Source organism: Sodiomyces alcalophilus (genome assembly GCF_042370955.1).
Source record: "Sodiomyces alcalophilus JCM 7366 unplaced genomic scaffold ACRALscaffold_2, whole genome shotgun sequence".
Lineage (NCBI taxonomy): Eukaryota > Fungi > Ascomycota > Sordariomycetes > Glomerellales > Plectosphaerellaceae > Sodiomyces > Sodiomyces alcalophilus.
Window position 1 is genome coordinate 1,328,170 of NW_027263533.1, and position 11,306 is coordinate 1,339,475.

At 56.0% G+C, this 11,306-nt stretch overlaps 4 protein-coding genes across 4 annotated transcripts; 2 read left to right on the forward strand and 2 right to left on the reverse strand.

The window, feature by feature from the left end:
* Positions 1 to 120: 120 nt before the first annotated feature.
* On the reverse strand, positions 121 to 1,372 carry ACRALDRAFT_2098983 (uncharacterized protein; the record flags this gene model as incomplete). The annotated part of the gene is made up of 4 exons (XM_071022917.1): positions 121 to 249; positions 340 to 473; positions 548 to 1,140; positions 1,320 to 1,372. 4 exons carry the CDS (start codon positions 1,370 to 1,372, stop codon positions 121 to 123), a joined length of 909 nt encoding a protein of 302 aa, XP_070876655.1.
* A 655-nt stretch (positions 1,373 to 2,027) lies between these two features.
* On the forward strand, positions 2,028 to 4,966 carry ACRALDRAFT_2099495 (uncharacterized protein; the record flags this gene model as incomplete). Its single annotated transcript, XM_071022946.1, has 4 exons — positions 2,028 to 2,076; positions 2,194 to 2,417; positions 2,479 to 4,764; positions 4,829 to 4,966. The coding sequence occupies 4 exons, from the start codon at positions 2,028 to 2,030 to the stop codon at positions 4,964 to 4,966; spliced, it is 2,697 nt and encodes an 898-aa protein (XP_070876656.1).
* A 994-nt stretch (positions 4,967 to 5,960) lies between these two features.
* On the reverse strand, positions 5,961 to 6,950 carry ACRALDRAFT_1068177 (glycoside hydrolase family 16 protein; the record flags this gene model as incomplete). Its single annotated transcript, XM_071017535.1, has 1 exon — positions 5,961 to 6,950. One exon carries the CDS (start codon positions 6,948 to 6,950, stop codon positions 5,961 to 5,963), a length of 990 nt encoding a protein of 329 aa, XP_070876657.1.
* Positions 6,951 to 8,953: 2,003 nt separating this feature from the next.
* Positions 8,954 to 10,805, forward strand: ACRALDRAFT_1054848 (uncharacterized protein; the record flags this gene model as incomplete). The annotated part of the gene is made up of 4 exons (XM_071015835.1): positions 8,954 to 9,094; positions 9,165 to 9,198; positions 9,276 to 10,453; positions 10,548 to 10,805. 4 exons carry the CDS (start codon positions 8,954 to 8,956, stop codon positions 10,803 to 10,805), a joined length of 1,611 nt encoding a protein of 536 aa, XP_070876658.1.
* Between the last annotated feature and the right edge of the window lie 501 nt (positions 10,806 to 11,306).

An 11,306-nucleotide genomic window follows, 5' to 3' on the forward strand; every position in this document is an offset into this window, starting at 1 on the left:
ATGGAGTTTATTGCGGAGGGTTTGGTACACTGAGGGCATGTATCGCCATCGTTTCGAGAGCTTGATACAAAGGGAAAGGGAATGCTAAGGTATTTCTCCAGGCTCTTAAGTCCCCATCGATTACATATCCTCTGAGGCGGTCGCACCAGTGATAATCTCCACCAGCTCGCCCGTAATGACGGCCTGGCGGGTTCGGTTGAACAGAATCTGGTACTTGCTGATCATCTCACCAGCGTTCTTGGAGGCGTTCTAAAAGAAAGAGAGCGGGTGTGTCAGCAATCGAGAGGCTTCGGCGTAGGGATTCAATCCATGTTCAAAAGCTGCAATGGTAGTACTCACATCCATGGCGTTCCGCCGGGCAGACTGCTCGCAGGCGTGGCCCTCGGCCAGAGCCCAGTAGAGGGAGTTGGCGAGAGAATATTCGCGCAGGTTGCCGAGAACCTCATCTTCAACCTCGAAGGCGGAGATGTTGGCTGTACAGACACAAGAAGTGTTAGATGACTTTCAAACTCTTATGCGGTTGTTTCTCTCAGCCGTTCCGACTCACCAGACGCGGCAATAGCCTCCTCGTTAAATGCCTCAATGGTGACGGGCTCGTAGCTCTGGGCGTTGATGAATCTGTTGTACAGGATCTTGACGTCCGAGTAGTCGCCAGGGAGCTGGGTGATCTGGTCGGCGATGGCCTGGGCGTCGGCAAAGGTAGGGATATCCTTGCCGACACCGGCAAAGCTGAGGACAATGTTCTGGGGGTTGGTACGCTGGAGCTGGGCCTTGGACTTCTCGCCGATGATGACGAGGTCGAAGGGAGGCCCATCGGGCGCGATACGACGAATGTAACGAGACAGGCCGGAATGGACACCACCGCAGAGACCCTTGTCGGAAGAGCAAACGACAATGAGCTGCTTCTTGCCCTCACCCTCGAGCGGCTTGGTCTCGGCCGACTCGAAGACCTCGTTGGATGTCTCGCCGTACTTGCGGGACTCGGTCATGGCGCGTTGGGCCCGCGTCAGCTTGGTCGACGCCACGATCTTCATCGTGTTGGTGATCTTCTCAATATTACGGATCGACTTGAGACGGTCCTCGATCTCACGGAGCGTGGCATAGGTGGCGACGGCGCCGGGGCTGGTGGCTCCGGCAACACTGTGAACATCGCATCCATCAGTATAGTTCCGTACTGAAGTCCTTTTTCCCTGCAATTTTTCCCTCCTTTTTTTTTTTGTTCGTTTCCTTCCCACTTTAAGAACGCTCCTAGAGCCCAATTGATTCCCTGTCGTTCCCCCGTCGTCCGGTCAATCCAGCCAAGGTCGATGGTCACTTACCGAGGAGCCGAAGCGGCAGCTCGCAGAGCTGGCCTTGCCGCGCGGGAAAGCATCATGACTGTGGGAAAGAACGAAGCACGGCCTTTACCAAAGGTGATTCAATCGACCGCGATTGTCGTCGAGGTCAATTGGCGGGTATTGGCTGTAGGGGTGTATTGAAGGTATTCGATCGGATGGAGAGGTTATTTTCATTCCCGGCAAACGTCCACTCTTTCGGGCTTTACCGGCTAAACTGGGTTTGGTATAGGCGCATGAATAATCACGTGACCTTACGGGCCGTGGCGGATTGGCAGCGTGGTTTCCCCCATCTGGATTCGTCTTCACTTTTACGTACATAACTGGTGCTAATCCCATTCCCAACCCAATCGTCGAGACCTCTCTTCCTTCCCACTTGCCATTTTTTTCTTTCCTTTTTCCTTTCCTCCTCCATATATTCCGGGTTCACAGCACCTCTCGTTCTCGAGGACGCACACCATGAGAAATTGGTAGCTCCCAGCCTTTTTATTCCGTTTTCCCACATCTCTTACTTCTGCATTGCGCTTTCAACCAAGTTGTAAGCCAATAACGGCTCTCAACTTGTACTGTTGTACTGCACCCTTGCGACTCGCCTTCCGAAGCAACAACCCTCGTTTTAAACCCAACCCACCTACCTTTTACCTACCTTCCTTCAGCTCCGCAACCACCATACGACCCATCTCAACTGTCACCATGTCGGACTCGGACGATGATATGCCTCTTGCAAGGTCGAACGGGCATGGTAAGTGACAACTTTCCCTTGGGACCTCTTTGCAACGGGTCCTCGGCCCACTCGGCCTTCGTATTGAGGCGTGCCACTTTCTCATGAGGTGTTGATTTTATCTAACGTCTACGCTAGTATCTGCCGCCAGAGTAACGGAGGCCGACGACAGGGCTATGGACGAATCGACATCGAACTTGACGCCCGCACCTGCAGGCCTCTCCGTGCGCAACGGGCCCATCGTCGAAGACATGGACATTGACGATCCTGCCACGAATGGCTCTGCAAAGCGCAAGTCGCGGTCCTCCATCGGGAAAGTCAATTACCATGATAGCTCTGACAGCGATGATGACAAGCCTTTGGTACATTGCCCTCGCCCACAGGATTGGCAGAGTTCCATTAGCTAACATCTCCATCTTCCAGGCGAAACGACAGAAGAAAGCCGCTGCCGAGGACTCGGACGACGACGACAAACCCCTCAAGAAGATCAGGCGGCCACCTTCGTATGCTGAGACGTCGCTCCTCGAGGACGACGACGATGACAAACCCCTTAGCACGAAGCTTGCCGCCAAGAAGGCGTCGATAGAGCAGCAGGCGGCAAAAGAAGCGAAGGCTATTCGGGCGAGCGAGAACAAGGCAAAGAAGGCAGCTGGTAAGAAGGCGATCAAGGACGAGTCTGACGATGAGCCGATCGCCAAGACGAAGCGGACATCTAACGGCGTCGGCTCTGCCAAGAAGCGGACCAAGGTCGAATCCGACTCGGACACGCCTATTGCGAAGAAGAAGAGGGCCACTACGAAGGCGGCGCCAGCCAAAGGCAAACAGGCCACGCCTGCTGGTAGGGGCAAGGTGAAGAAGGAAGAGAGCGAGGAGGTCGAGGAGGAGGAAGACGAGGGCGAGCAGTGGTGGAACGAGCCCAAAAAAGAGGATGGCAGTATCCAATGGGACACACTGGAGCACAACGGAGTGCTGTTCGACTACCAGTACAATCCGCTCCCCAAGCACGTCAAGCTCGTTTACGACGGCAAGCCTCTTCAACTGCCCATCCAGGTCGAGGAAGCCGCTTGGTTCTTTGGGTCGATGTATCATTCAAAACAAAACGTCGACAACCCCACCTTCCAGAGAAATTACATGAACGATTTCAAGGAAGTCATCAAGGAACATGGTCCCGTCAAGGACATGAAGGGCAACGTGGTCGAGATCAAGGACTTCCACAAGATTGACTGGGAGCCTCTTGCTACCTATGCCGAGCAGCAGGCCGCTGAGAGGAGAAACCGGTCCAAGGAAGAGAAGAAGGCCATAAAAGAGGAAAAAGAGAGACGAGAGGCTCCGTTCCAGTACTGTACGTGGAATGGACGCAAGGAAAAGGTCGGCAATTTCCGCGTCGAACCTCCCAGTCTCTTCCGTGGCCGCGGCGAGCACCCCAAGACTGGGAAAATCAAGAAGCAGGTCTTCCCGGAGGACGTCACGATCAATATCGGCAAGGGAGCCAAGATTCCAGAGCCTCCTGCGGGCCACAAGTGGAAGGCTGTCGTCCACGACAACAAAGCTACATGGCTGGCATCGTGGCAAGAGAACATCAACGGCGCATACAAGTACGTCATGCTCGCCGCGGGCAGCTCGGTGAAGGGCAAGAGCGACTACCAAAAGTTCGAGAAGGCGAGAGAGCTGAAGAAGCACATTGACAAGATCCGGAGGGATTATACCAAGGACCTCAAGAGCGACATCATGGCCGATCGCCAGCGAGCCACGGCCATGTATCTGATTGACAAGTTTGCTCTGCGAGCGGGCAACGAGAAGAACGCCGAAGAGGAAGCCGAGACGGTCGGCTGCTGTTCTCTGAAATACGAGCACATCACCCTGAAGGAACCCAACACGGTCGTTTTCGACTTTCTGGGCAAAGACAGCATTCGATTCTTCGACGAGTTTACTGTGGATCGACAGGTGTTCAAGAATCTCAAACTGTTCAAAAAGGCACCCAAGACAGATGGCGACGATATTTTCGACCGCCTCTCGACCACGCAGCTCAACAAGCACTTGAAGAGCTACATGGATGGCCTGACAGCCAAGGTGTTCCGTACCTACAACGCATCCTTCACCATGTCCCGTCTACTGCAGGAGCTCCCCGTCAAGGACCTCACCACGGCGGAAAAGGTCAAGCTCTACAACGACTGCAATCGTGAGGTGGCCATTCTCTGTAACCATAAGCGAACAGTCGGGGCCAGTCATGCGGCACAAATGGAGAAGCTGGGCGACCGTATCAAGGGGCTCCGGTATCAGCAGTGGCGCAACAAGAAGATGATGCTGGAGCTCGACCCGAAGCAGAAGAAGAAGAAGGGAGCCGCGTACTTTGAGCTGGATCCCGAGCTGGATGAGGCGTGGATCCTGTCTCACCAGGCTTTCCTGGTTGAAGAGCAGCGCAACAGGATCGCGAAGAAGTTCGAGAAGGACAACGACAAGCTCGTGGCCGAGGGCTCCAAGAAGATGCCCGAGAAGGAGCTCAAGGACCGGCTCAAGGTGGCGGATGAACTGGCGGCCAAGTTCAAGAGGGAGAACAAGAGCAAGAAGGTCGAGCCTGAGGGCAGAAGCCCTTCTGTGGAGAAACTCGAGGAGGCGGTCAAGAAGATCGATGACAGGATCAACACCCTGAAACTCCAGGCTGCTGATCGCGACGACAACAAGGAAGTTGCTTTGGGCACGAGTAAAATCGTCAGTGTTCACGCTTTTGTTTTCTCTGGTTTTGGTTTTCCGACTATACTAACAAGACTTTTAGAACTACATCGATCCTCGATTGACTGTCGTCTTTTCCCGCAAGTTCGACGTACCGATTGAGAGGTTCTTCTCCAAGACACTACGGGAGAAGTTCAACTGGGCCATCCAATCGGTCAAGGACGACACGTGGGAGTTCTAAAGGCGCGCGACATTGGCTCTCGCGGTGAGGGTGCGGATCGGTATTTATTCCCAGGCCAAATTCTCCGTCAGCGCACATTCATAGATGTTCTGCCCTTTTCACCCTACTCGGGTTGCCTGCGTTTCCCTTTAGAGTCCCAGTTTTCGCTCGCTCGCTTTGTCATTGGCCGGCCATTTGGACGGCGTTGAATCAGCCATGGTCTGGTCTGGAGCGTCATTTTCTGGCAACCGCCGGCGCATATCGGTTACCTCCATGGGGGAGGAGGGCCTCGGAGGGAGTTGTCTGTCGCATTTCTGGCGATAGTATGAGGCGCGGAGACATAGCTTTGCTTTTGCTGTTTCACAGTTCTGTGGATGAGCGCATCATACGTTGTACTCAGATTATTATAGATGAACGCCCTGGCTAGCATGGGGGTTTCTGGCTTAGACGTATTATAGGTAGACAGACATTCTGTCAATTGCAGATCCTATTCAGAGTCCAGTTGACGATCCTTGCTTCCAGTCCGTTGCGGTGGCAGCCACTTCCAGTGGTTGATGGCCCTGGTCATCGATATGTGTTCGTGTTGGAATAACACACTCCTGGGGCATACATTCCACGTTGGTCAACGGCTTGATCTGACTTGGGCTATGACACTGAACGTGAAATGCGTCTATATCAATTGCACATGTATCTATCCGCGTGTAATCAACCATCATGGCCGGACATTTTGCTATATCCCTGAGCAGACCGCATCGCTATGCTAAACCAACTCCTGAATCATTAAAGAAACAAAATCCCAGTCTAATCCGTTTTCGTGCGCCAGTTGCGTAAATTGTGCAGCTTGCTTGATGTATCCACAGATATCCAAAATCCCCACGACTTTCGTATACCGTATATGTTTGCACCTTCCCGGATGATTGCCATTAAACAAAAGTGGTTGCAAGAATGAGAAATGCCGAGGTTATTAGTACAGTGTATGGAGGGCGATTTGAGGTTCGGGTGCAAGGTACATCCGCTAGTTCCGCAGGATGGCGAGAACTCCAAGGAGAAAAGAGAGAGGAATGAGGAAGGTGTGTGGGAGGCGGACAGACGAGGCGGCGCTGATGGGAATAATCTTGCCCTCCTCGGTCATTCGCCAGCCTTCGGGGACGGAACCACCGGCGGGGCGGTCGCCGCCTTCCCAGGGCCAGCCGGACTGATTCACGGTGTCCTCGTCAGTGCCGATGCCGCCGGGGGGCACAGAAGGGGCGGGCCCGCGGTCGTCGGCGGCGGCGGTGGCGGTGGGCTGGATCTCATGGGCTCGGCCCTCGTTGGCGTTGATTTCGCCGTCGACGGCCTCGATGGACTGCCAGCTGCCCGAGTTGTCGGTGTAGCGGTACTCCTTGCCGGTGGAGTAGTCGGTGACGGAGACTGAGCGGACGGTCATGTCGAAGGGCCCCTGGGAGAAGTCGGTGGGGCCCTTGGCCCAGGCGATGGTGCCCTCTGCGTTGGCCGGGTCGCCGCCGGACCAGGCGCCGAACTTGACCTGCATGGGGGACTGGGGGTACTGGTCGTGGTCGGCGTCGTGGTAGGCGAGGGTGCGGACGAGGGTGCCGTCGACGTGGAACTCGACGCGGTCCTTGGTCCAGTCGATGACGTAGGTGAGGAAGTTGTCCTGGTTGTTCCGTTCCATGGGGTGGAACTGGCCGCGGTTGTAGTCGGTGACGCGGCCCTTGCCGAAGTAGTTGGACTGGACCTCGTGGGGGTCGGCGCCGAGCCACTCCAGGTCGATCTCGTCGAGGGTGTCGGACTGCAGGACGAGGGAGCTGACGATGCCGGCGCCCGGGGCGGCCTTCATGGTGATCTCGACGCGGCCGAACATGATGTAGAAGATGGACATGAGCTGCGGGGCCTGGCCCGAGGCGGCGACGGAGAAGGTGACGCCGTTGGCGTCGTCGTAGGTGGGGTTGCCGGCTTCGACGAAGGAGTTGACGGGGCCGTCGGTGAAGTCGACGTTGATGGCCATGCCGAGGGCGGTGTTGGGTTCACATGTTGCTGTTGGGCGAGGTGGAATGTTAGCGGCTATGTACGCACAAGAATAGGAGCACCACTGGTTGGAACGGGAGTTGGAGAACGTACTTTCTAGCGGATTGCAGTCGGTCCATGTTTGTGCCGATACTGTAGATATTGACGTGCTTGCGAGTAGGGCCGCGGCTACTGTTGATAATGTTGACCTTGAGAAGATCATGACGGGGGAGAGAGAGGGATTGGCGAGACGAAGAGGATACTGTAAGCCGAGAGCAGAGTGGAATGCGAGAGCTGCTATGTCAGGATATGTGGGAGTCGAGTTGCAAGGTCTGTTGGAGGTCGGTAATAGTAAGAGGAAGAGAGCAGAAGAGCGAAGGTGTCTATAGAACAGACTTCAAGTTGAGTATGGGAGGGAGCTAGGAGGTCGGGTCACTGGTTCATCGGCCTAAAAGAAAGACACGGGTATATTGAAGCAAATTACGAGCAGAGAAGAAGGTGGAGGATATTTGACAAGAGCTTTTTTTCAGAGAAGCTGCTGCATTCAACGGTAGGGCCACAAGGTGGGGACATGGCTACGCTCAATGGAGATGAAAGCAAAGCCCAAAAGAGCGGGAAGCGCTTGGCCATGTGGCAATACGAAATCGAAGCCTGCCTAGCTGGGCGTGACGTTGATGAGCTGGCTGTCCGTACTTTCGTAGCATCGGGACACGCCGTGGTTGGGTTGAGGTTTTTCGGGGCCTGATTCCGAGCCTGGGGCCCCCAGTAAGGAGCTACCCCTGTAGGAACGGGGCCCCATAAGACGGCGCGTCATGATTGGACGGAGTGGCTGAAATTGTGTGGCTGGTAGTGTAGGTACGTATTCGTACAAGGGAGCGAGAAATCTGGGTGGCTGGGGATTTGGGATGACGAACGCTGACAGACTTCTTACCCTCATTCGCGTCAACAGATTGACCATCAAAATGGCATTACACTACATTGGCTATCTGTTGAGGACGAGACCGAGTCGGTGTCATACGACGGTTCGTGTCTGTTCGAACGTCCAAGTCAATTCAACACGTGTCACGGCTCGACACGACCGAGCTGAATACCTGGTGGGACATGAAGCACGGATACATACTTGTCGAGGTCATGCCTAATGCGCCCAATAATCCAATGAACAAACAGAGCTGTGGTCGAGGGTCTGGCAGTCTGACTAATGAATCCGTTGTGGAACGTCTCGCATCGCATCGGTGAAGGTGAACCCAAGGACCAACTCGCGGACCTGATGCGGAGTGACACAAGCCGTTCGATGCCGCCCGTCAGCCCCGGGGCGCCGGTCCCCATATATACACCACACTTGAGCATTCTCCGGTTACGGAATCAGGCACGAGGCGGAGAACGTTCCTTATGGTGTAATTCTTACCCTATACCTAGGCATTGAGACATAAGGGAATCAACCCGCCGTGATTGCACCCCCTGAACACCTCGGCGGGAGGCTAAGGGTAGCTACGGGTATCAACGGGAAATGTCCCCCCGCAAAATGTACAATGTACGTGCGCCTGTCACACGATCTCTCTTGCCGAGTCCGTGGGATATCAACAACTGTCTTATCCATCTTCCCTTCATCGTCCTGCAACAATATTACCTATACTACCTACACCTACCGGTTCCATATTCGCATGCCATCTCGTATCACTTTGAGCGTCTTACTTGGAAGCAGCACGTCCGCAATGCCTGGACCTTGAAGACAGAAACACTGGCCTTTGAGTCCCCCAAGGCATACAACGTCGTCCGTCGTCCCCCCTGTTCTTACATCAGCGTCTTCCCCCTGGATTCAACATGGGGGCTCAGAAGACTCTAGTTCTCCGTCATCTTCAACCCCGCAGCTTGATAACCTCACAACCGACCTCGTTGATACCCAGAGCTTCCGTCTCGGCCACTTCCCTTGACTGTGCCGCACGTCGATCCTTTCGCACCAGAACCAGAGGCGATCCTGCTCCTGCTGCTGCTGCTGCCGCCGAAATGGCTGCCGAGGCCGAGAAACCAGCAGAGCAAGCCCGTCGGCCCTCCCTGTTCGATGCCGTCCGCGAGAGGAGGGCCAAGGCCGGTCCCCTTGTCGCCGGTGTTGCCGCCGTTTCCGACAGTGACATGTTCAAGGCACCTGTAACGCCACCCAACCTCCCACCCCACGCCCGGGCGAGATCCATCGCTGACTTGGGAGTGACCATCGTAGGCTCCGGGGAAACCTCCAGCGAAGAGATGGGACCGTCAGCTCTGCCCCCATCCCCCGTTGTAACCGCTCCCTTCTCCTCTGCGTAAGCTAATTTGGGTCGTCCTTGTCCAGACCACCTCAGTCATGAAAGTACCGTCCGCCGACCCTGTACGCTGAAGAAAGCCGCCCGTTTCCTCAAGAACCCAGGCCTCGTCTCCCTCGGCGGCGGCCTCCCCTCGAGCGAATACTTTCCTATCGCGTCCCTCTCGATGCGCGTCCCGAAACCGCCACACTTTTCCGAAGAGGATATCTTGTCGCCTGGTAGCGAGACCGCCCAGACGGTGACCATGGGCAAGTACGACACGCGTGACGGCACGAGCGAATACGACCTCTCCATCGCCCTCAACTACGGCCAGGCTACTGGGTCCGCCCAGATGATGCGCTTCATCACCGAACACACCGAGCTCGTCTACAACCCGCCCTACGCCGACTGGAAGGTCTGTCAGACCGTCGGCAGCACCGGCGCCCTTGAGCAGGCTCTGCGCATGCTCTGCGACAAATCTCGCGGCGACTCGGTCCTCACCGAAGAGTACAGCTTCTCCACCGCCCTCGAGACCATCGCGCCCCTCGGCGTCAAGGCATTCGGCGTCCGCATGGACGACCAGGGTCTCCTGCCGGAAGACATGGATGCCATGCTTTCCAACTGGGACGAGGCCGCCCGCGGTGCCCGTCGGCCCCACGTTCTTTACACAGTTCCCTCCGGCCAGAACCCGACTGGTGCCACGCAAAGTGCCGAGCGCCGTGCCGCCATCTACGCCGTCTGCCAGGAGCACGACGTATACATTATCGAGGACGAGCCCTACTACTTCCTCCAGATGGACCCTTACTCCTCCGGTACCGGACCGCCGACGCCTTCTCCCCCACCTAACCCAGCCGAATCCCCCGAGGACTTCTTGGCCAAGCTCGTCCCTTCTCTCCTGAGCATGGACATTGACGGCCGCGTGCTGCGCATGGACTCCTTCTCCAAAGTGCTCGTCCCGGGTTCCCGCCTCGGCTGGATCACGGCGTCGGCACAGATGGTGGAACGGTTCATCCGGCACGCCGAGGTGGCCAACCAGGGGCCCAGCGGCTTCTCGCAGGCCCTTCTCTGGAAGCTACTGGACGAGACGTGGGGCCACGAGGGTTACCTACGCTGGCTGGCCAGCCTCCGGACTCACTACACGCGCCGCCGGAACATGCTCCTCGCCGCCTGCGAGGCCCATCTGCCCCGAGACGTCGTGACTTGGACCCCGCCTGCAGCCGGCATGTTCGTAAGTTACCCCCCTTTTTAAAAGTCCACGTCCCCCTTTTCCTTCCTAGGCGCATCACCCCCACCTTGAACAGATGGCTCTAACATACACCCAGCTCTGGCTCAAGGTCGACCCCTCCAAGCATCCGGGCCATCCTCACCGCTCGGTGCTCGAGATTGAGGAGGAGATTTTCGACCACGCCATTTCCAACGGTGTCCTCTGCGCCCGCGGCTCTTGGTTCCGCACCGAGCCCGGGACCCCCGCGCGTGACATGTTCTTCCGGACCACCTTTGCCAGTGCGTCCGAGGAGGCCATGGAGATGGCCATTCAGAGGCTTGGAGCGGCGATTCGAAAGTCTTATCGGATGGACTGAGGGGGGAAATGATCGACCTGAGAGTACGTCTCACTCCCGGCCTCCATTCCGTTCATGGAGTTCAAGGGTTGGGCTGGTTCTTGCGTTGGACTTGGGATTCTGCATCTTGCTGTCTCATTTATGGATATCTGTATTACGTTCGCACAGGGGCGGTTTTGCTCGGGATCTGCATGGTAAGGAGCAATTCTTGGGCAAGAAGCTCATGTTTTAACACATGTCAATTTACATGGGATGTAATAGTGATGTTCGTCCACCTCAAGTGCTCCCTTGTGCCCTCTCAATCCCTCCGCCCTCCGCATTCAGTGCCGCTGGCACGAGCATAGCAACGCAACGAGCACCACCGCCATCATATCGAGTCTGGCATGAAAATGCACATTCCATCTATGTATAGTCATCCGCAGCCAATCATGTATACTCTGAGGTTGCCCAAGTATCGTATACGGAGGATATTGTATCGACCAACCAAAGTGGACGGCGACTCCCCTTTTGGATTGTCCGAGA